This window comes from Oncorhynchus keta, chromosome 19 (assembly GCF_023373465.1).
Source record: "Oncorhynchus keta strain PuntledgeMale-10-30-2019 chromosome 19, Oket_V2, whole genome shotgun sequence".
NCBI classification, from domain to species: domain Eukaryota; kingdom Metazoa; phylum Chordata; class Actinopteri; order Salmoniformes; family Salmonidae; genus Oncorhynchus; species Oncorhynchus keta.
In genome coordinates, this window is record NC_068439.1 from 6,380,247 (window position 1) to 6,406,147 (window position 25,901).

A 25,901-nucleotide genomic window follows, 5' to 3' on the forward strand; every position below is an offset into this window, starting at 1 on the left:
AGATGACCAGGGATGTTCTCTGTTTAGTGAGTCCTCCAGATCAGAGGCAGTAGGGATGACCAGGGATGTTCTCTGTTTAGTGAGTCCTCCAGATCAGAGGCAGTAGGGATGACCAGGGATGTTCTCTGTTTAGTGAGTCCTCCAGATCAGAGGCAGTAGGGATGACCAGGGATGTTCTCTGTTTAGTGAGTCCTCCAGATCAGAGGCAGTAGGGATGACCAGGGATGTTCTCTGTTTAGTGAGTCCTCCAGATCAGAGGCAGTAGGGATGACCAGGGATGTTCTCTGTTTAGTGAGTCCTCCAGATCAGAGGCAGTAGGGATGACCAGGGATGTTCTCTGTTTAGTGAGTCCTCCAGATCAGAGGCAGTAGGGATGACCAGGGATGTTCTCTGTTTAGTGAGTCCTCCAGATCAGAGGCAGTAGGGATGACCAGGGATGTTCTCTGTTTAGTGAGTCCTCCAGATCAGAGGCAGTAGGGATGACCAGGGATGTTCTCTGTTTAGTGAGTCCTCCAGATCAGACCTCCAGATCAGAGTCAGTAGGGATGACCAGGATGTTCTCTGTTTAGTGAGTCCTCCAGATCAGAGTCAGTAGGGATGACCAGGGATGTTCTCTGTTTAGTGAGTCCTCCAGATCAGAGGCAGTAGGGATGACCAGGATGTTCTCTGTTTAGTGAGTCCTCCAGATCAGAGTCAGCAGGGATAGTTTAGTCAGTCCTCCAGATCAGAGGCAGTATGACCAGGGATGTTCTCTGTTTAGTGAGTCCTCCAGATCAGAGTCAGTGAGGGATGACCAGGGATGTTCTCTGTTTAGTGAGTCCTCCAGTCCAGTCCAGATGTTCTCAGAGTCCTCCAGATCAGAGGAGTAGACCAGGGATGTTCTCTGTTTAGTGAGTCCTCCAGATCAGAGTCAGTAGGGATGACCAGGGATGTTCTCTGTTTAGTGAGTCCTCCAGACCAGAGGCTGTAGGGATGACCAGGGATGTTCTCTGTTTAGTGAGTCCTCCAGACCAGAGGCAGTAGGGATGACCAGGATGTTCTCTGTTTAGTGAGTCCTCCAGATCAGAGGCAGAAGGGATGACCAGGGATGTTCTCTGTTTAGTGAGTCCTCCAGATCAGAGTCTGTTCTCTGTTTAGGGATGACCAGGGATGTTCTCTGTTTAGTGAGTCCTCCAGATCAGAGGCAGTAGGGATGACCAGGGATGTTCTCTGTTTAGTGAGTCCTCCAGATCAGAGTCAGTAGGGATGACCAGGGATGTTCTCTGTTTAGTGAGTCCTCCAGATCAGAGTCAGTAGGGATGACCAGGGATGTTCTCTGTTTAGTGAGTCCTCCAGATCAGAGTCAGTAGGGACGACCAGGGATGTTCTCTGTTTAGTGAGTCCTCCAGATCAGAGTCTGTAGGGATGACCAGGGATGTTCTCTGTTTAGTGAGTCCTCCAGATCAGAGGCAGTAGGGATGACCAGGGATGTTCTCTGTTTAGTGAGTCCTCCAGATCAGAGTCAGTAGAGATGACCAGGGATGTTCTCTGTTTAGTGAGTCCTCCAGATCAGAGGCAGTAGAGATGACCAGGGATGTTCTCTTGATAAGTGTGTGAATTTGACCATTTTCCTGTCCTGCTAAGCATTCAAAATGTAACTAGTACTTTTGGGTGTCAAGGAAAATGCACGGAGTAAAAAACAAACATAATTTTCTTAAGTAATGTCGTGAAAAAAAAAGAAAAGGTTGTCAAAAATAGAAATTAAGTAAAATAAAGATACCGCAAGAAAACTACTTAAGCGCTACTTCAAGTGTTTTTACGTTAAGTACTTTACACCAGTGGAGATCATCCAAGGTCGAGTACAAACAACAACCTCGTCCATTACAATAATGTATTGTGATGAACCTTGCTGGTTGAGCAACAGGATGCTCCTATTATCTCCACGGCTCCAAAAATGGCCGTCAACAACAACCCCATTTTTTTTTTTTAACCGAAGTGAAACTGACCTTGCTGGTTGAGCAACAGGATGCCCTAAAATGGCTGCTAACAACTAAAAACAACATCACATACAACTCAAATGAAACCAAAGTGAAACTGACCTTGCTGGTTGAGCAACAGGGACTTAGCTCCACTGATCCAAAATGGCCGACAACAACTAAAATGCAACAACATGAAACTGACCTTGCTGATTGAGCTGCAGAGTGCTCTTGCTCCACTGCGACAGACCCACGATGGCCACCATCTTGGCTCCAAGGCTTGAGCGTCTCTTCTTGTTTCCGGCCAGCGTCCCCACCTCTCCCGGCCGACCGCCACTCCCGGGACTCTTCTCCAGGCTGTACATGGCTCCCGAGATACTGGAGGACCGGACGACGTTCCCCACCACTGCCACCCTCATCCCGGAGAGACCGGACATGCCACCGTGGACGGGACTGGGCACCTCGACAGAGCTGCTAAGCATCATGGCTACTGAGCAGGAGGACAGTCGATGGGCTGGAGGGGGTAGAGAGAGGGGAGAGGGGTTAGATTGAATAGGGAAAGAAGAAGAAGAGGGGTTAGATTGAGTTGGGAGAGAAGAAGAAGAGGGGTTAGATTGAGTTGGGAGAGAAGAAGAAGAGGGGTTAGATTGAGTTGGGAGAGAAGAAGAAGAGGGGTTAGATTGAGTTGGGAGAGAAGAAGAAGAGGGGTTAGATTGAGTTGGGAGAGAAGAAGAAGAGGGGTTAGATTGAGTTGGGAGAGAAGAAGAAGAGGGGTTAGATTGAGTTGGGAGAAAACAAGAAAAGGGGTTAGATTAAGTTGGGAGAGAAGAAGAAGAGGGGTTAGATTGAGTTGGGAGAGAAGAAGAAGAGGGGTTAGATTGAGTTGGGAGAGAAGAAGAAGAGGGGTTAGATTGAGTTGGGAGAGAAGAAGAAGAGGGGTTAGATTGAGTTGGGAGAGAAGAAGAAAAGGGGTTAGATTAAGTTGGGAGAGAAGAAGAAGAGGGGTTAGATTGAGTTGGGAGAGAAGAAGAAGAGGGGTTAGATTGAGTTGGGAGAGAAGAAGAAGAGGGGTTAGATTGAGTTGGGAGAGAAGAAGAAGAGGGGTTAGATTGAGTTGGGAGAGAAGAAGAAGAGGGGTTAGATTGAGTTGGGAGAAAACAAGAAAAGGGGTTAGATTAAGTTGGGAGAGAAGAAGAAGAGGGGATAGATTGAGTTGGGAGAGAAGAAGAAGAGGGGTTAGATTGAGTTGGGAGAAAACAAGAAAAGGGGTTAGATTAAGTTGGGAGAAAAGAAGAAGAACTTTATTAATCCATTCGAGGTTGACATTTGTCTTCTGCAGTACCCAACCCTGCCGATATACAAACACAGACACGTAAACACACATGAGGTTGGAGACCCATATGGAAAACTCATGTATTATAATATATATACACATATATATACAGTACCAGTCAAAAGTTTGGACACACGTACTGATTCAAGTTTTTATTTATTTTATTTTACTATTTTCTACATTGCAGAAGAGTATATGCGCTGCCTCAGATGGCCTCCACAATCACCTGACCTCAAACCAACTGAGATGGTTTGGGATGAGTTGGACCACAGAGTGAAGGAAAAGCAGCCAACAAGTGCTCAGCATATGTGGGAACTCCTTCAAGACTGTTGGAAAAGCATTCCAGGTGAAGCTGGTTGAGAGAATGCCAAGAGTGTGTAACGCTGTCATCAAGGCAAAGGGTGGCTACTTTGAAGAATCTCAAATATAAAATATATTTGGATTTTTTTAACACTTTTTTGGTTACTACATGATTCCATATGTGTTATTTCATAGTTTTGATGTCTTCACTATTATTCTACAATGTAGAAAATAGTCCAAATTAAGAAAAACCCTGGAATGAGTAGGTGTGTTCAAACTTTTGACTGGTACTGTGTATGAATTGCACATGTATGTAAAATGCATACTAAAAAAACTATTCAATCAATTTTAGAATAAGGCTATAAAAGTAACAAAATGTGGAAAAAGTCAAGGGGTCTGAATACTTTCCAAAGGGGCTGTATGTGTGTAATACATGTATTTAGATATATTTCTGTATGTATTTGAACAACTTGCTCCCAAGTGGCGCAGCGTTCTAAGGCACTGCATCTTAGTGCAAGAGGTGACACTACAGTCCCTGGTTCGAATCCAGGCTGTATCACATCTGGCCGTGATTGGAAGTCTCATAGGGCAGGGCGCACAATTGGCCCAGTGTCGTCAGGGTTTGGCCAGGGTAGGCCGTCATTGTAAATAAGAATTTGTTCTTGCCTATTTAAATAAATATATATACACATATATATCAATATATCAGGCTTTGGTATGGGGAGGCTGGAGCAGAGGGGAGAGGTTAGGTGTTGGCCCTCAGTTGATATTTCAGCAGGTGATAATTCAGTAGGTGGTATTCCAGCAGGTGATATTTCTGCAGGTGGTATTTCAGCAGGTGGTATTTCAGCAGGTGATATTTCAGCAAGTGATATTTCAGCAGGTGGTATTTCAGCAGGTGATATTTCAGCAGGTGATATTTCAGCAGGTGATATTTCAGCAGGTGGTATTTCAGCAGGTGATTTTTCAGCAGGTGATATTTCAGCAGTTGTCTAATTGGAAAGGCTAGGGGCTAATATTTGAAGGATGAGGTGGTTTTACAAAGTCAACAAGACTACATTTATTTATTATGTTTGCTGTCATCAGAAATCATTTCGCTACGTCATCAATAATGTCCCAAACAAACAAACATGGACAGACACAGAGAATATCAATGCAAACTGTTCATATTAGTTAGTGTAGGCACTGAGAGAACACACACACACACACACACACACACACACACACACACACACACACACACACACACACACACACACACACACACACACACACACACACACACACACACACACACACACACATCAGACTGGCGGTTTTTGAAATGTCAGGTCTGCTGCTGTGGGGTGACCCTGTTGGCTGGTATTTGTCTTCAGTGTTATTTTGAATACGTTTTGTCAGTTTGACCTTAAGAACTGACAGATGATAGAGCCAACTGGCACAGTAGGGGGAAGTCCTAGCCTAGGACAAACACACAAGCACGCACACACACACACGCACACACACACACACGCACACAGATCAAAACTATAGGGTGTCGGCCGCATTCTCGCAGTAACTTTTAAAGATTTTTTTCATATTGTGGTGGTTGTAACGGCGTTCTTCGTTTGTGGAAAGAGAGTCGGACCGAAATGCAGCGTGGTGGTTACGCATGTCTTGAATGAAGAAAAACAAAAGCGATACATGAAATAACTAATTGAAATAAAAACAACAAACGGAACGAGAAACCTAAATACAGCCTATCTGGTGAAACTACACAGAGACAGGAACAATCACCCACAAAATACAAAGCGAAAGCAGGCTACCTAAATACGGTTCCCAATCAGAGACAACGAGAATCACCTGACTCTGATTGAGAACCGCCTCAGGCAGCCAAGCCTAACAACACCCCTAATCAGCCGCGATCCCAAATACTACAAACCCCAATACGAACATACAATATAACATAAACCCATGTCACACCCTGGCCTGATCAAATAATTAAAGAAAACACAAAATACTAAGACCAAGGCGTGACAGTGGTCGCCTGCGAAGTTATTTCCGTGGATCACAACAAGCTAAATTAAGACGACACAAGCTGAATGAAATGTAGAAAGGCTTTGAAAATATAAAAGCGGTGCTCCGTTGACATTTCAGAGAGAAACGTTTTGTTTTTCTGAGAAATCTTCAAAAACAACAGGAATTTATGGGATTCAATTAGATGTATTTCCTAGACATTTTCAAAGTGAAAGAAATTTATAGAAAACACTTTGCTGAAGCACCTTTGGCTGTCATTACTGTAAACCCTTACTGTAAACCCTTACTGTAAACACTTACTGTAAACCCATACTGTAAACCATTACTGTAAACCCTTTCTGTAAACACTTACTGTAAACCCATACTGTAAACCATTACTGTAAACCCTTACTGTAAAACCATTACTGTAAAACCATTACTGTAAACCATTACTGTAAACCCTTATTGTAAAACCCTTACTGTAAACCCTTACTGTAAAACCATTACTGTAAAACCATTACTGTAAACCATTACTGTAAACCCTTACTGTAAAACCCTTACTGTAAAACCCTTTGTGTAAAACCATTACTGTAAACCCATACTGTAAACCCATACTGTAAACCCTTACTGTAAAACCATATTGTAAACCATTACTGTAAACCCTTACTGTAAACCCATACTGTAAACCCTTACTGTAAAAACTTACTGTAAAACCATTTTCAATAAGATTCTACCTACTTCTCATAGGGCAACATACACTGAGTGTAGAAAACATTAAAGACACCTGCCGTTTGAATGAAAGACTGACCAGCTAAATCCAGGTGAAAGGTAATGGTTCTTAAGGTGTCCCTGAAGGTTGGTATACTCAGTGTATACATACACCAAAAAATAAAAACATTGGGTGTCCTATTACCAGAAGTAATAAGGAACTGGCATGGAGTTCTGCTAGCTAAATATGCTAACGAGCGCAAACGAAAATCAACTAGTTATACAAAGACAGGCAGTCCAGCGCATGAAGAAATATCTTGCTGCGTTTTGAAAACACAGATCTAAAAAGGCTTTTTATTGTAATTTCTGCTTGGCATCAGACACATTTTATGCTTCATTTGCACTTCTAGCCTCGGATGAGAATTCACGAATGGCCAGACACTCCCTCAGACTGATGTGTAGCCGCTTTACTCCGGTACTTTTCTTGGTCTAGCCAGCCTATATTTCACCAGTAAAATGCAATATTAACTTTCAAACAAAACATTAGGAAATGTACTGTAGCTGGCTACATTCTTTCTCTGAAAAGCCAAAACATTAGGAAATGTACTGTAGCTGGCTACATTCTTTCTCTGAAAAGCCTAAACATTAGGAAATGTACTGTAGCTGGCTACATTCTTCTCTGAAAAGCCTAAACATTAGGAAATGTACTGTAGCTGGCTACATTCTTTCTCTGAAAAGCCTAAACATTAGGAAATGTACTGTAGCTGGCTACATTCTTTCTCTGAAAAGCCTAAACATTAGGAAATGTACTGTAGCTGGCTACATTCTTTCTCTGAAAAGCCTAAACATTAGGAAATGTACTGTAGCTGGCTACATTCTTTCTCTGAAAAGCCTAAACATTAGGAAATGTACTGTAGCTGGCTACATTCTTTCTCTGAAAAGCCTAAACATTAGGAAATGTACTGTAGCTGGCTACATTCTTTCTCTGAAAAGCCAAAACATTAGGAAATGTACTGTAGCTGGCTACATTCTTTCTCTGAAAAGCCTAAACATTAGAAATATGACAGCCATGCATCGGTTTTTTTCTTCCCCAAAACGTTTTCATTGTGAGCTCATTTACTTGTGTGGCTGCCAGCCAAATGGCGTTTCTGTCACATTCTGACCATTATTTCCTTTGTTTTGTATTATATTTTACATTTACATTTAAGTCATTTAGCAGACGCTCTTATCCAGAGCGACTTACAAATTGGTGCATTCACCTTATGAGATCCAGTGGAACAGCCACTTTACAATAGTGCATCTAAATCTTTTAAGGGGGGGGGGTGAGAAGGATTACTTATCCTATCCTAGGTATTCCTTAAAGAGGTGGGGTTTCAGGTGTCTCCGGAAGGTGGTGATTGACTCCGCTGTCCTGGCGTCGTGAGGGAGTTTGTTCCACCATTGTGGGGCCAGAGCAGCGAACAGTTTTGACTGTTCATTATTTAGTATGGTCAGGGCGTGAGTTGGGGTGGGCAGTCTATGTTTGATTTTCTATGATTTGGGGATTTCTATGTTTAGGCCTAGTATGGTTCTCAGAGGCAGGTGTCATTAGTTGTCTCTGATTGATAATCATACTTAGGTAGTCTGGGTTGCACTGTTTGTTTGTGGGTGATTGTCTATGTTAGTTGCTTGTGTCAGCACAGTCCTTATTATAGCGTCACGGTCTTTATTTGTTAATTGTTTTTGTATTCAGTGTTCAGTTCTTTCTTTCTTTAATTAAACATTCACCATGAACACACACCACGCCGCATTTTGGTCCTCTGATCCTTCTCGCCTCTCCTCTTCACATGAAGAGGAGGAAGATCGTGACAGTTTCACTTCTGTCGTCATCTGATAAACATGAAGCTGTTTCCTGCTGAATGTATTTTCTGTGAAGGAAAACTAAAAAAGACGTCCCTGATCTTTGGAAACAACAAGAATAAACAACAACAAAAAACAGTTTTATTATTTACCTTTATTTAACCAGGCAAGTCAGTTAAGAACATATTCTTATTTTCAATGACAGCCTGGGAACAGTGGGTTAACTGGTCTGGGAACAGTGGGTTAACTGGTCTAGGAACAGTGGGTTAACTGGTCTAGGAACAGTGGGTTAACTGGTCTAGGAACAGTGGGTTAACTGGTCTAGGAACAGTGGGTTAACTGATCTAGGAACAGTGGGTTAACTGATCTAGGAACAGTGGGTTAACTGATCTAGGAACAGTGGGTTAACTGGTCTAGGAACAGTGGGGTTAACTGATCTAGGAACAGTGGGGTTAACTGATCTAGGAACAGTGGGTTAACTGATCTAGGAACAGTGGGGTTAACTGATCTAGGAACAGTGGGTTAACTGATCTAGGAACAGTGGGGTTAACTGATCTAGGAACAGTGGGTTAACTGATCTAGGAACAGTGGGTTAACTGGTCTAGGAACAGTGGGTTAACTGATCTAGGAACAGTGGGTTAACTGGTCTAGGAACAGTGGGTTAACTGGTCTAGGAACAGTGGGTTAACTGATCTAGGAACAGTGGGTTAACTGGTCTAGGAACAGTGGGTTAACTGGTCTAGGAACAGTGGGTTAACTGATCTAGGAACAGTGGGTTAACTGGTCTAGGAACAGTGGGTTAACTGGTCTAGGAACAGTGGGTTAACTGGTCTAGGAACAGTGGGTTAACTGGTCTAGGAACAGTGGGTTAACTGGTCTAGGAACAGTGGGTTAACTGATCTAGGAACAGTGGGTTAACTGATCTAGGAACAGTGGGTTAACTGGTCTAGGAACAGTGGGTTAACTGGTCTAGGAACAGTGGGTTAACTGATCTAGGAACAGTGGGTTAACTGATCTAGGAACAGTGGGTTAACTGGTCTAGGAACAGTGGGTTAACTGGTCTAGGAACAGTGGGTTAACTGATCTGGGAACAGTGGGTTAACTGCCTGTTCAGGGGAAGAACGACAGATTTGTACCTTGTCAGCTCAGGGGTTTGAACTCGCAACCTTCCGGTTACTAGTCCAACGCTCTAACCACTAGGCTACGCTGTCGCCCCGGTTGAATTTCGATATAAAATGTGACCCCTTGTCATATAAAATGTGACCCCCTTGTCATATAAAATGTGACCCCTTGTCATATAAAATGTGACCCCCTTGTCATATAAAATGTGACCCCTTGTCATATAAAATGTGACCCCTGTCATATAAAATGTGACCCCCTGTCATATAAAATGTGACCCCTGTCATATAAAATGTGACCCCTGTCATATAAAATGTGACCCCTTGTCATATAAAATGTGACCCCCTGTCATATAAAATGTGACCCCTGTCATATAAAATGTGACCCCCTGTCATATAAAAACCAACACGTGACCCCCTGTCATATAAAAACCAACACGTGACTGTGACCCCACGTCATATAAAATGTGACCAACACGTGACTGTCATATAAAAACCAACACCCTGGTCTGTCATATAAAATGTGACCCTGTCTTTCTGTCATATAAAATGTTATTTCATGTAACAAAACCAACACGTGACTTCATTCATTAAAGACATGAGTAACCACCACGCTGCATTTCGGTCCGACTTTCTCTCTACAAACGAAGAACACCGTTACACGCTGTGCTATTAACAAACCAACACGTGACTGGTCTTGTCTTTCTCTATTAACAAACCAACACGTGACTGGTCTTGTCTTTCTCTATTAACAAACCAACACGTGACTGGTCCTGTCTTTCTCTATTAACAAACCAACACGTGACTGCCCCTGTCTTTCTCTATTAACAAACCAACACGTGACTGGCTAAACTGTGCTGAGGAACTAAGTCATGGACGAAAAGATGAAATGGGTAAAAATGCCAATACCTTTTGAATGGATTATAATAGAGACATAGGGTTTGGACCATTGGTTTACTTAGAGGAGTACATCTACACAATTAACGTTGGTGAAAATACGCATTTTGGATTGGACACCTATAAAATGAAGAAACATTCAAACCATACACACACACTATGCCCTTCTAACTCTGCTGTCTAACGTTATAAATCATCCTCTTCTCTTCAAACCAACACGTGACTGGTCTTTTCTCTTCAAACTCACGTCTCCTCTCTCTCCTCTCCTCTCCTCTCCCATCCTCTAATCTCCTCCTCTACCATCCTTCCTCTCCTCTCCTCCCACGTGACTGGTCTGGTCTCTACCATCCTCTATTCTCCTCTCCTCCCTTTCTCTCAAACCATCCTAATAATAATAATAATATATGCCATTTAGCAGACGCTTTTATCCAAACAAACTTACAGTCATGTGTGCATACATTCTAACGTATGGGTGGTCCTCTATTAATCAAACCCACGTGACCCTGGCGTTACAAACCAACACGCGCCATGCTCTACCAACTGTGCTGTCTTTCTCTAGAAGGACCATCCTCTATTCTCCTCTCCCATGCTCTTGTCTTTCTCTCCTCCACGTGACTCTCCCTATCCTCTCACTCTCCTCTCCTCCCAACACGTCCCCATCCTCCATTCTTCTTCTCCTCTCCAAACTCCACTCCTCTCTCTCTCTCAAAACCAACACGTGACTGCCCCCTCTCTTTCTCTCCAAACTCACCTCTCCTCTCCTTTCCCATCCTCTATTTTTCCTCTTTGGACCTCTCCTATCCTCTATTTTTCCTCTCCTCTCCCATCTCCTCTCCTCTAACTCTCTGTCTAACGTCATCCTCTCCTCTCCTCTCTCTCTCCTCTCTCTCTCCTCTCCTCCTCTCTTCTCCTCTCCCCTCCCTCTCCTCTCCTCTCCTCCTCTCCTCCTCCCTCCTCTCTTTTTTCCTCTCTCCTCTCCTCTCTCCTCTCCTCTCCTCTCCTCTCCTCTCCTCTCCTCTCCTCTCCCATCCTCTATTTTTACCATCCTTCCTCTCTCTCCTCTCCTCTCCTCTCCTATCCTCTATTTTTCCTCTCCTCTCCTCTCCTCTCCTCTCCTCTCCTCTCCTTTCCCATCCTCTATTTTTCCTCTCCTCTCCTATCCTCTATTTTCCATCCTCCTCTCCTCTCCTCTCCCTCTCCTCTCCTCTCCTCTCCTCCTCCTCTCCTCTCCTCTCCCTCTCCCATCCTCTCCTCTCCTTTCCCATCCTCTATTTTTCCTCCCCTCTCCCATCCTCTCCTCTCCTCTCCCCTCTCCCATCCTCTATTTTTCCTCTCTCCTCCTCTCCTCCCATCCTCTATTCTCCTCCCTCTCCTCCCCCCTCCCATCCTCTCTCCTCCCTCCCCTCCCCTCCTCCCTCCTCTCTCTCCTATTCTTCCTCCTCCCCTCCCCTCCTCCCTCCTCTCCTCTCCTCTCCCATCCTCCTCTCCTCCCTCTCCTCTCCTCTCCCTCTCCCATCCTCTCCTCTCCTCTCCTATTCTTCCTCCTCCTCCTCTCCTCTCCTCTCCTCTCCTCTCCTCTCCTCTCCTCTCCTCTCCTCTCCCATTCTTCCTCTCCCTCTCCTCTCCTCTCCCATTCTTCCTCTCCCTCTCCTCTGTTTTTTTGTTTGTTCAGTCTATTCACACATTCTGACTGCTGTATTCAGCAAAGCTAAGCACTGCTCAACGTTTTCAGGGTTATACTCACGTGTTTCACATGCAAATCGCACATGCACACACAATAGCTGCAGTAGTGTTGTCGAGTCAGAATATAGAGAATATAGAGGTACAACAGTGTTGTCGAGTCAGAATATAGAGAAGACATGTTCAATCTAGCTACCTATTCCCCTATGAAGACATCGTCAATCTAGCTACCTATTCCCCTATGAAGACATCTTCAATCTAGCTACCTATTCCCCTATGAAGACATCTTCAATCTAGCTACCTATTCCCCTATGAAGACATCTTCAATCTAGCTACCTACTCCCCTATGAAGATATCTTCAATCTAGCTACCTATTCCCTATGAAGACATCTTCAACAGCTACCTACTCCCCTATGAAGACATCTTCAATCTAGCTACCTATTCCCCTATGAAGACATCTTCAATCTAGCTACCTATTCCCCTATGAAGACATCTTCAATCTAGCTACCTACTCCCCTATGAAGATATCTTCAATCTAGCTACCTATTCCCCTATGAAGACATCTTCAATCTAGCTACCTATTCCCCTATGAAGACATCTTCAATCTAGCTACCTATTCCACTATGAAGACATCTTCAATCTAGCTACCTATTCCCCTATGACGACATCTTCAATCTAGATATCTACTCCCCTATGAAGACATCTTCAATCTAGCTACCTATTCCCTATGAAGACATCTTCAATCTAGCTACCTATTCCCCTATGACGACATCTTCAATCTAGATATCTACTCCCCTATGAAGACATCTTCAATCTAGCTACCTATTCCCCTATGAAGATATCTTCAACCTAGATATCTACTCCCCTATGAAGATATCTTCAACCTAGATATCTACTCAAATGTGAGGATATCCTCCCTCTCGTCATTCAATGTTCCTTGCTATGGAGTCTCTCTCATCCACTGTTGCACTGCCTTGATCCTTTCAGGGTTTAGGCCCATCGTTTTGTAAAGCAAATGCATTTATGAAATGTGCAACGCAATTACAATTTGATTGATTACGAGTCCATGCATCCATGCCGTGTGTATACAGTCAGGTGTTCTTACTTCGTGTGCCTCTGTGTGTGTGTGTCTGTGTATACACAACACGTGTGATGCAATCACATACAGGTAGTGCAGAACAGTAAGCAGGAGCTAGGACACACTTCCTGTTGCTGTTGCCATGGTTTGGCCTCTATACACTATCAGTATCTCTTCTCCTCTCTCTCTCTATACAGTATTCTCTCTCTGTCTCTCTATCTATCTATCTATCTATCTATCTATCTATCTATCTATCTATCTATCTATCTATCTATTTATCAGCTCTCTGGACCACAGAGCAGAATGCTACGTTTAACTGCCAGGACATAGGGAAAGAGAATGCCAAATAGAACACACACTGTAAGTGCCAGCAGGAACATATGAAGTGAGAGAACCGATTGGATCTGAGCCCTATAATACTAGATACATGTATCTGAGGCAAAAAGACAGACCGACAGCCACAGACAGACAGAGAGCAAGAATTCAAGAATTCAGGGAATTCACCAAATGGGACAAACACCAAATTGAGACTATGCATGCAAAAATATCCTCCGTGTACAATGTAAAACACCAAATAATGCATGCAGAGCAGAATTAGTCCGATACCCACTCATGATCAAAATCCAGAAAAGAACAGTTGAATTCTACAACCACCTAAAATGAAGTGATTCCCAAACCTTCCATAACAAAGCCATCACCTACAAAGACATTAACCTGGAGAGGAGCCCCCTAAGCAAGCTGGTCCTGGGGCTCTGTTCACAAACACAAACACACCCCACAGAATGAGGGTGGAATGAGGTGAGGTGGAAACTGAGTCGCACTTCCTAACCTCCTGCCCAATGTATGACCATATTAGAGACGCATATTTCCCTCAGATTACACAGATCCACAAAGAATAAACTCCCATATCTACTGGGTGAAATTCCACAGTGTGCATCACAACAGCAAGATTTGTCACCTGTTGCCACAAGAAAACCAGTGAAGAACAAACACCACTGTAAATACAACCCATATTTATGCTTATTTATTTTCGTTAACCATTTATACATTGTTACAACACTGTATATATATATATATTTGTAAATGTCTTTATTGTTTTGAAACTTCTGTATGTGTAATGTTCATTTTTATTGTTTATTTCACTTTTGTATATTATCTACCTCACTTGCTTTGGTAATGTTAACATATGTTTCCCATGCCAATAAAGCCCCTTGAATTGAATTGAATTGAAAGAGAGAGAAAGAGATAGAGAGTGTTAGGAATTTTATGAATAATGACTAAACAATATATATACATTTAAATAGAACTATAACACAATTAAACTCTACCCTGTTTTACTATATCTGATTTATAATGTTAGTTCATAAGAGGTTATGTATCTCACTAGCCCCTTGAATTGAATTGAGTTGAGAGAGACAGATGGATGAAAAAGGAGGGTCTATCTGGTGATCTACTGGGAGAGAGAATTCAGACTCTCAGACTGACCCTAACCCAAATGGAACCCTAAACCCTGCACTACATTTCACCAGAGCACTATGGGCCCTGGTGCACTATGGGCCCTGGAGCACTATGGGCCCTGGAGCACTATGGGCCCTGGCGCACTACATTTCACCAGAGCACTATGGGCCCTGGTGCACTATGGGCCCTGGTGCACTATGGGCCCTGGTGCACTATGGGCCCTGGAGCACTATGGGCCCTGGAGCACTATGGGCCCTGGTGCACTATGGGCCCTGGAGCACTATGGGCCCTGGTGCACTATGGGCCCTGGTGCACTATGGGCCCTGGTGCACTATGGGCCCTGGTGCACTATGGGCCATGGTGCACTATGGACCCTGGTGCACTATGGGCCCTGGAGCACTATGGGCCCTGGAGCACTATGGGCCCTGGAGCACTATGGGCCCTGGAGCACTATGGGCCCTGGAGCACTATGGGCCCTGGAGCACTATGGGCCCTGGAGCACTATGGGCCCTGGTGCACTACATTTCACCAGAGCACTACATTTTTAGCCTCCCCGAATCCTAACCTTAACCATTAGAGGGACTAGGATCAGTTTAGCCTCTCCTAATCCTAACCTTAACCATTAGAGGAACTAGGATCAGTTTAGCCTCTCCCAATCCTAACCTGTTACTGCTGGCACACTGATCGAGCATTTACTTATTTCACATTCTCTACTCCGAAACGAGACAAATTAATAGGAAACATGATTGTATTTCTTCTGTTAATTTAATATATATCATTATTACAGACATCAGATATCATTACACACACATGTACAGACACACACACACGCACACACACACTAAGTCCCATGAAATGACATTTACTCAGATTTGGTTGTTTTGCCTCTCCCAGTAGATCAATCAAATGTTTTAATCCAATCAGATCATTAATGAGGTGTGTCATGGAGTCACTCTCTATAACTCGCCCGGTGACAGCAGCCATAAATGCCATTGGTCACGGTGCGTGTTCCAGCAAATTGCGTAGGTTGTGTTCAATAGGCATAAAACTGATGGACTGGAGACGAGACTAGAGAAGAGGAGACGAGACTAGAGAAGAGGAGACGAGACTAGAGAAGAGGAGACGAGACTAGAGAAGAGGAGACGAGACTAGAGAAGAGGAGACGAGACTAGAGAAGAGGAGACGAGACTAGAGAAGAGGAAAGGAAAGGAGACTAGAGAAGAGAAGACGAGACTAGAGAAGAGGAAAGGAGACTAGAGAAGAGGAGACGAGACTAGAGAAGAGGAGACGAGACTAGAGAAGAGGAAAGGAAAGGAGACTAGAGAAGAGAAGACGAGACTAGAGAAGAGGAAAGGAGACTAGAGAAGAGGAGCCGAGACTAGAGAAGAGGAGACGAGACTAGAGAAGAGGAGACGAGACTAGAGAAGAGGAAAGGAGACTAGAGAAGAGAAGACGAGACTAGAGAAGAGGAAAGGAGACTAGAGAAGAGGAGACGAGACTAGAGAAGAGGAAAGGAAAGGAGACTAGAGAAGAGAAGACGAGACTAGAGAAGAGGAAAGGAGACTAGAGAAGAGGAGACGAGACTAGAGAAGAGGATAGGAGACTACTTAAGAGGAGAGAAGACTAGTTAAGAGGAGAGAATACTAGTTAAGAGGAGAGGAGACTATTTAAGAGGAGAGGAGACTAGTTAAGAGGATAGGAGACTAGAGAAGAGGAGAGAAGACTAGTTAAGAGGAGATAAGACTAGTTAAGAGGAATGAAGACTAAAGAAGAGGAGGGTAAGTAGAGGAGAGAAAACCAGAGAAGACTAGAAGAACACTAGAAGACTAGTTAAGAGGAGACAAGATTAAATAAAGGGAGAGAAGACTAGTTAAGAGGAGACAATACTAAAGAAGATGAGACAAGACTAAAGAAGAGAGAAGACTAAAGAAGGGGAGACAAGACTAGTTAAGAGGAGAGAAGACTAGTTAAGAGGAGACAAGACTAAAGAAGAGGAGACAAGACTAAAGAAGAGGAGAGAATACTAAAGAAGGGGAGACAAGACTAGTTAAGAGGAGACACGACTAAAGAAGAGGAGACAAGACTAAAGAAGAGGAGAGAAAACTAGTTAAGAGGAGACAAGACTAAAGAAAGGGAGATAATACTAGTAAAGAGGAGAGAAGACTAGTTAAGAGGAGTGAAGACCAAAGAAGAGGAGAAAATACAAAATAATTTGAGAGAAGACTAGTTAAGAGGAGAGAAGACTAGTTAAGAGGATTGAAGACTAGTTCATAGGAGTGAATGCTAGTTAAGAGGAGTGAAGACTAAATAATTACAGAGAAGACTAGTTAAGAGGAGATAAATAGTTAAGGAGAGAAGTAGAGGAGAGAAAACCAGAGAAGACTAGAAGAACACTAGAAGACTAGTTAAGAGGAGACAAGATTAAATAAAGGGAGAGAAGACTAGTTAAGAGGATACAAGACTAAAGAAGAGGAGACAAGACTAAAGAAGAGGAGAGAAGACTAGTTAAGAGGAGACAAGACTAAAGAAGAGGAGACAAGACTAAAGAAGAGGAGAGAAGACTAAAGAAGGGGAGACAAGACTTGTTAAGAGGAGATAAGACTTGTTAAGAGGAGAGAAGACTAGTTAAGAGGAGAGAAGACTAGTTAAGAGGAGAGAAGACTAGTTAAGAGGGATGAAGACTAAAGAAGAGGAGGCAAGACTAAAAAAATGGAGAGAAGACTAGTGAAGTGGAGAGAAAACTAGTTAAGAGGAGTGAATGCTAGTTAAGAGGAGTGAAGACTAAATAATAGGCGAGAAGACTAACTAATTACAGAGAAGACTAGTTAAGAGGAGAGAAATAGTTAAGGAGAGAAGACTCGTTAATATGAGAGAAGACTAGTTAAGAGGTTTGAAAACTAGTTAAGAGGAGAGAAGACTCGTTAATATGAGAGAAGACTTGTTAAGAGGAGATAAGACTTGTTAAGAGGAGAGAAGACTAGTTAAGAGGAGAGAAGACTAGTTCATATGAGTGAATGCTAGTTAAGAGGAGAAGACTAAATAATAGGCGAGAAGACTAACTAATTACAGAGAAGACTAGTTAAGAGGAGAGAAATAGTTAAGGAGAGAAGACTCGTTAATATGAGAGAAGACTAGTTAAGAGGTTTGAAAACTAGTTAAGAGGAGAGAAGACTCGTTAATATGAGAGAAGACTTGTTAAGAGGAGATAAGACTTGTTAAGAGGAGAGAAGACTAGTTAAGAGGATATATGACTAGTTAAGAGGAGATATGACTTGTTAAGAGGAGAGAAGACTAGTTAAGAGGAGAGAAGACTAGTTAAGGGGGATGAAGACTAAAGAGGAGGCAAGACTAAAAAAATGGAGAGAAGACTAGTTAAGTGGAGAGAAGACTAGTTAAGAGGGATGAAGACTGGTTACGAGGAGAGAAGACTAAAGAAGAGGCGTGAAGACTAAAGAAGAGGAGTGAACACTAGTTAAGTGGAGAGAAGACTAGTTAAGAGGAGAGAAGACTAGTTAAGTGGAGAGAAGACTAGTTAATAGGAGTGAAGACTAGTTAAGTGGAGAGAAGACTAGTTAAGTGGAGAGAAGACTAGTTAAGAGGAGAGAAGACTCGTTAAGAGGAGAGAAGACTGAAGAAGTGGAATGAAGACTAAAGAAGAGAAGATCAAAAAAAGAGAATGGAAGACTAATGAAGAGGTGACCAAACTAGAGGAGACTAAACTAGACTAAACTAGAGGAAACTAAACTAGAGAAGACTAAACTAGAGTAGACTAAACTAGAGGAGACTAAACTAGAGAAGACTAAACTAGAGGAGACTAAACTGGAGGAGACTAAACTAGAGGAGACTAAACTAGAGGAGACGAAACTAGAGAAGAGAGGAGAGAAGACTACAGAAGAGAAGACAATGAGAAGATGATTGAATAAGCCAATTGGAATTTGTTCATGTGGCCATGTTTATGTGAATGATCAGGTTGTGAACCACTCTTACTGCTTACTGCCATGACACAGAGGGAGTACCACAGAGAGTAAAGACTCACTTGAATGTATCATGAATCATGTGAAGGATGGCTCATGATGTGAAGTGTCTATCTGGTTATGTGTGATATTTGCTTCTTTCCCCCAAGGTTCCGATTGAACTGTTTTGCGAAACAAATTGTCTAATGTTGAATGGAGCTTCTATGAGTCTTCGTCAAAAGTAGTGCACTTTATTGGGGATAAGGTGTCATTTGGGACCCAGGTTTCACTCCCCCCCCATGTGCTCTTATCTACTCTGCCTCACACCGTTTCTCTGCTCTTCACAGCAGCGCTCTGTCTCTCTAAGCATCACAGTGGAAGATCTTGGTGTTTTTAAATCATTTATGATGGATTTTGAGGCTGATTTCCTTGACCAGTCAATGTTTTAAATGTGCTGTTTTATGATTTATGTTAAACTCTTACGAATTCCATGTTTTCCATCTTCTTCTTTTTTTAACTAGATTACCTGTAGTGATTCATGTTGTGGGTCTGTAATTGTGTAATGACTTGAAAAAGAGATTTCAAAGAGATTTCAAATCTCAATGAGCCCTTCCTGGTGAAATAAAGGTGAAATAAAGGTGAAATAAAGGTGAAATAAAGTGGGACGGACCAGAAAATAACTGCCTCATCTTTTTATCTCCTTATTTCTCCAGTAATATCATCTGTTTTATCTCCTTATTTCTCCAGTAATATCATCTGTTTTATCTCTTTATTTCTCCAGTAATATCATCTGTTTTATCTCTTTATTTCTCCAGTAATATCATCTGTTTTATCTCCTTATTTCTCCAGTAATATCATCTGTTTTATCTCTTTATTTCTCCAGTAATATCATCTGTTTTATCTCCTTATTTCTCCAGTAATATCATCTGTTTTATCTCCTTATTTCTCCAGTAATATCATCTGTTTTATCTCCTTATTTCTCCAATAATATCATCTGTTTTATCTCCTTATATCTCCAGTAATATCATCTGTTTTATCTCTTTATTTCTCCAGTAATATCATCTGTTTTATCTCTTTATTTCTCCAGTAATATCATCTGTTTTATCTCTTTATTTCTCCAGTAATATCATCTGTTTTATCTCTTTATTTCTCCAGTAATATCATCTGTTTTATCTCTTTATTTCTCCAGTAATATCATCTGTTTTATCTCCTTATTTCTCCAATAATATCATCTGTTTTATCTCCTTATATCTCCAGTAATATCATCTGTTTTATCTCTTTATTTCTCCAGTAATATCATCTGTTTTATCTCTTTATTTCTCCAGTAATATCATCTGTTTTATCTCCTTATTTCTCCAGTAATATCATCTGTTTTATCTCTTTATTTCTCCAGTAATATCATCTGTTTTATCTCCTTATTTCTCCAGTAATATCACCTGTTTTATCTCCTTATTTCTCCAGTAATATCATCTGTTTTATCTCCTTATTTCTCCAGTAATATCATCTGTTTTATCTCCTTATTTCTCCAATAATATCATCTGTTTTATCTCCTTATATCTCCAGTAATATCATCTGTTTTATCTCTTTATTTCTCCAGTAATATCATCTGTTTTATCTCTTTATTTATCCAGTAATATCACCTATTTTATCTCCTTATATCTCCAGTAATATCACCTGTTTTATCTCCTTATATCTCCAGTAATATCACCTGTTTTATCTCCTTATATCTCCAGTAATATCATCTGTTTTATCTCCTTATATCTCCAGTAATATCATCTGTTTTATCTCTTTATTTCTCCAGTAATATCATCTGTTTTATCTCCTTATATCTCCAGTAATATCATCTGTTTTATCTCTTTATTTCTCCAGTAATATCATCTCTTTTATCTCTTTTATTTCTCCAGTAATATCACCTGTTTTATCTCCTTATATCTCCAGTAATATCACCTGTTTTATCTCCTTATATCTCCAGTAATATCACCTGTTTTATCTCCTTATTTCTCCAGTAATATCATCTGTTTTATCTCTTTATTTCTCCAGTAATATCATCTGTTTTATCTCTTTATTTCTCCAGTAATATATCATCTGTTTTATCTCCTTATATCTCCAGTAATATCATCTGTTTTATCTCTTTATTTCTCCAGTAATATCATCTGTTTTATCTCCTTATTTCTCCAGTAATATCATCTGTTTTATCTCTTTATTTCTCCAGTAATATCATCTGTTTTATCTCTTTATTTCTCCAGTAATATCATCTGTTTTATCTCCTTATTTCTCCAGTAATATCACCTGTTTTATCTCCTTATATTCTCCAGTAATATCATCTGTTTTATCTCCTTATTTCTCCAGTAATATCATCTGTTTTATCTCCTTATTTCTCCAGTAATATCATCTGTTTTATCTCTTATATCTCCAGTAATATCACCTGTTTTATCTCCTTATTTCTCCAGTAATATCATCTGTTTTATCTCCTTATTTCTCCAGTAATATCACCTGTTTTATCTCCTTATATCTCCAGTAATATCACCTGTTTTATCTCCTTATTTCTCCAGTAATATCACCTGTTTTATCTCCTCCAGTAATATCATCTGTTTTATCTCTTTTTCTCCAGTAATATCTCCAGTAATATCATCTGTTTTATCTCCTTATTTCTCCAGTAATATCATCTGTTTTATCTCCTTATTTCTCCAGTAATATCACCTGTTTTATCTCCTTATTTCTCCAGTAATATCATCTGTTTTATCTCCTTATTTCTCCAGTAATATCATCTGTTTTATCTCTTTATTTCTCCAGTAATATCATCTGTTTTATCTCTTTATTTCTCCAGTAATATCACCTGTTTTATCTCCTTATTTCTCCAGTAATATCATCTGTTATTATCTCTTTATTTCTCCAGTAATATCATCTGTTTTATCTCCTTTATTTCTCCAGTAATATCATCTGTTTTATCTCCTTATTTCTCCAGTAATATCATCTGTTTTATCTCCTTATATCTCCAGTAATATCACCTGTTTTATCTCCTTATATCTCCAGTAATATCACCTGTTTTATCTCCTTATTTCTCCAGTAATATCATATCTCCTTATTTCTCATCTGTTTTATCTCTTTATATCTCCAGTAATATCACCTGTTTTATCTCCTTATTTCTCCAGTAATATCATCTGTTTTATCTCCTTATATCTCCAGTAATATCACCTGTTTTATCTCCTTATATCTCCAGTAATATCATCTGTTTTATCTCCTTATTTCTCCAGTAATATCATCTTTTATCTCTTATTTTATCTCCTCCAGTAATATCATCTGTTTTATCTCTTTATTTCTCCAGTAATATCTCCAGTAATATCATCTGTTTTATCTCTTTATTTCTCCAGTAATATATCATCTGTTTTATCTCCTTATATCTCCAGTAATATCATCTGTTTTATCATTTCTCCAGTAATTTATCTCTTTATTCTCCAGTTATCACCTGTTTTATCTCATTTCTCCAGTAATATCATCTGTTTTATCTCCTTATTTCTCCAGTAATATCACCTGTTTTATCTCCTTATTTCTCCAGTAATATCATCTGTTTTATCTCCTTATTTCTCCAGTAATATCATCTGTTTTATCTCTTTATATCTCCAGTAATATCACCTGTTTTATCTCCATTTCTCCAGTAATATCATCTGTTTTATCTCCTTATATCTCCAGTAATATATGTTTTATCTCCTTATATCTCCAGTAATATCACCTGTTTTATCAGTAATATCACCTGTTTTATCTCCTTATTTCTCCAGTAATATCATCTGTTTTATCTCTTTATATCTCCAGTAATATCACCTGTTTTATCTCCTTATTTCTCCAGTAATATCATCTGTTTTATCTCCTTATATCTCCAGTAATATCATCTGTTTTATCTCCTTATATCTCCAGTAATATCACCTGTTTTATCTCCTCTCCAGTAATATCACCTGTTTTATCTCCTTATTTCTCCAGTAATATCATCTGTTTTATCTCCTTATATCTCCAGTAATATCACCTGTTTTATCTCCTTATATCTCCAGTAATATCACCTGTTTTATCTCCTTATATCTCCAGTAATATCACCTGTTTTATCTCCTTATATCTCCAGTAATATCATCTGTTTTATCTCCTTATATCTCCAGTAATATCACCTGTTTTATCTCTTTATTTCTCCAGTAATATCATCTGTTTTATCTCTTTATTTCTCCAGTAATATCATCTGTTTTATCTCTTTATTTCTCCAGTAATATCATCTGTTTTATCTCCTTATTTCTCCAGTAATATCACCTGTTTTATCTCCTTATATCTCCAGTAATATCACCTGTTTTATCTCCTTATTTCTCCAGTTTTCTGTTTTATCTCCTTATTTCTCCAGTAATATCATCTGTTTTATCTCTTTATATCTCCAGTAATATCATCTGTTTTATCTCCTTATTTCTCCAGTAATATCATCTGTTTTATCTCCTTATATCTCCAGTAATATCACCTGTTTTATCTCCTTATATCTCCAGTAATATCACCTGTTTTATCTCCTTATTTCTCCAGTAATATCACCTGTTTTATCTCCTTATATCTCCAGTAATATCATCTGTTTTATCTCTTTATTTCTCCAGTAATATCATCTGTTTTATCTCCTTATTTCTCCAGTAATATCTGTTTTATCTCCTTATTTCTCCAGTAATATCATCTGTTTTATCTCTTTATTTCTCCAGTAATATCATCTGTTTTATCTCCTTATTTCTCCAGTAATATCATCTGTTTTATCTCCTTATTTCTCCAGTAATATCATCTGTTTTATCTTTTTATTTCTCCAGTAATATCATCTGTTTTATCTCCTTATTTCTCCAGTAATATCATCTGTTTTATCTCCTTATTTCTCCAGTAATATCATCTGTTTTATCTCCTTATTTCTCCAGTAATATCACCTATCATTTCTGTTTTCTGTTTTATCTCCTTATTTCTCCAGTAATATCATGTTTTATCTCCTTTTATCTCCTTATTTCTGTTTTATCTCCTTATTTCTCCAGTAATATCATCTGTTTTATCTCCTTATTTCTCCAGTAATATCATCTGTTTTATCTCTTTATTTCTCCAGTAATATCACCTGTTTTATCTCCTTATTTCTCCAATAATATCATCTGTTTTATCTCTTTATTTCTCCAGTAATATCATCTGTTTTATCTCTTTATTTCTCCAGTAATATCATCTGTTTTATCTCCTTATTTCTCCAGTAATATCATCTGTTTTATCTCTTTATTTCTCCAGTAATATCATCTGTTTTATCTCCTTATTTCTCCAGTAATATCATCTGTTTTATCTCCTTATTTCTCCAGTAATATCATCTGTTTTATCTCTTTATTTCTCCAGTAATATCATCTGTTTTATCTCTTTATTTCTCCAGTAATATCACCTGTTTTATCTCTTATTTCTCCAGTAATATCATCTGTTTTATCTCCTTATTTCTCCAGTAATATCATCTGTTTTATCTCCTTATTTCTCCAGTAATATCATCTGTTTTATCTCCTTATTTCTCCAGTAATATCATCTGTTTTATCTCCTTATTTCTCCAGTAATATCATCTGTTTTATCTCCTTATTTCTCCAGTAATATCATCTGTTTTATCTCTTTATTTCTCCAGTAATATCATCTGTTTTATCTCCTTATTTCTCCAGTAATATCACCTGTTTTATCTCCTTATTTCTCCAGTAATATCATCTGTTTTATCTCCTTATTTCTCCAGTAATATCATCTGTTTTATCTCTTTATTTCTCCAGTAATATCATCTGTTTTATCTCCTTATTTCTCCAGTAATATCATCTGTTTTATCTCCTTATTTCTCCAGTAATATCATCTGTTTTATCTCCTTATTTCTCCAGTAATATCAGTTTTATCTCCTTATTTCTCCAGTAATATCATCTGTTTTATCTCCTTATTTCTCCAGTAATATCATCTGTTTTATCTCCTTATCTCCAGTTATTTGTTTTATCTCCATTAATATCACCTGTTTTATCTCCTTATTTCTCCAGTAATATCATCTGTTTTATCTCCTTATTTCTCCAGTAATATCATCTGTTTTATCTCCTTATTTCTCCAGTAATATCATCTGTTTTATCTCCTTATTTCTCCAGTAATATCATCTGTTTTATCTCCTTATTTCTCCAGTAATATCATCTGTTTTATCTCCTTATTTCTCCAGTAATATCATCTGTTTTATCTCCTTATTTCTCCAGTAATATCATCTGTTTTATCTCCTTATTTCTCCAGTAATATCATCTGTTTTATCTCTTTATTTCTCCAGTAATATCATCTGTTTTATCTCCTTATTTCTCCAGTAATATCATCTGTTTTATCTCCTTATTTCTCCAGTAATATCATCTGTTTTATCTCTTTATTTCTCCAGTAATATCATCTGTTTTATCTCCTTATTTCTCCAGTAATATCATCTGTTTTATCTCCTTATTTCTCCAGTAATATCATCTGTTTTATCTCCTTATTTCTCCAGTAATATCATCTGTTTTATCTCCTTATTTCTCCAGTAATATCATCTGTTTTATCTCCTTATTTCTCCAGTAATATCATCTGTTTTATCTCCTTATTTCTCCAGTAATATCATCTGTTTTATCTCTTTATATCTCCAGTAATATCATCTGTTTTATCTCTTTATTTCTCCAGTAATATCACCTGTTTTATCTCCTTATTTCTCCAGTAATATCATCTGTTTTATCTCCTTATTTCTCCAGTAATATCATCTGTTTTATCTCCTTATTTCTCCAGTAATATCATCTGTTTTATCTCTTTATTTCTCCAACACCAACCTAAGAAATATATGTAAAAAGAAGATATAGGGGAAATTAAACCCTCCTATTTTCTCTCTCTCTCTCTCTCTCTCTCTCTCTCTCTCTCTCTCTCTCTCTCTCTCTCTCTCTACAAAGAAGAAAATGATGGTACGGACAGAGGGAGGACGGAGCGAGGACGGAGCGAGGACGGAGCGAGGACGGAGCGAGGACGGAGGGAGGACGGAGGGAGGACTGAGGGAGGACTGAGGGAGGACTGAGGGAGGACTGAGGGAGGACGGAGCGAGGACGGAGGGAGGACGGAGGGAGGATGGAGCGAGGACGGAGCGAGGACGGAGCGAGGGATGTGAGAAAATAAAAGAAAGCAAAAAGAATAAGGCTGTAGAGGGAAAGTGGATGAAGAGGGCCGTTGATGGATGACAAACACAGACAGACAGACCGACACACGTTGATAGATGAGACTGGGAGTTGGCCTGACTCATGCCTGCACTGCTTTCTGCTCTGACCAGAGTAGCCTTGGGGTGTGTGTGTGTGTGTGTGTGTGTGTGTGTGTGTGTGTGTGTGTGTGTGTGTGTGTGTGTGTGTGTGTGTGTGTGTGTGTGTGTGTGTGTGTGTGTGTGTGTGTGTGTGTGTGTGTGTGTGTGTGTGTGTGTGTGTGTGTGTGTGCCTAACATCGTCCGCCCCTTCTCTGCCCACGCACCCCACCTGGGATGCAGTTAGGTCCTCGTCAGCATACCACCTGGGATTTAGTTAGGTCCTCGTCAGCACCCCACCTGGGATGCAGTTAGGT

At 39.9% G+C, this 25,901-nt stretch overlaps 1 protein-coding gene across 1 annotated transcript in view; it reads right to left on the reverse strand.

Moving 5' to 3' along the window:
- LOC127909143 (regulating synaptic membrane exocytosis protein 3-like) overlaps positions 1-25,901 on the reverse strand; it is a 163,316-nt gene that overhangs the window by 116,483 nt on the left and 20,932 nt on the right. The window contains exon 2 of the mRNA XM_052469139.1: positions 2,161-2,469. Within this exon, the coding sequence (XP_052325099.1) occupies positions 2,161-2,440 (280 nt within the window). The 5' untranslated portion in view covers positions 2,441-2,469. The remainder of the gene's footprint in view (positions 1-2,160; positions 2,470-25,901) is intronic.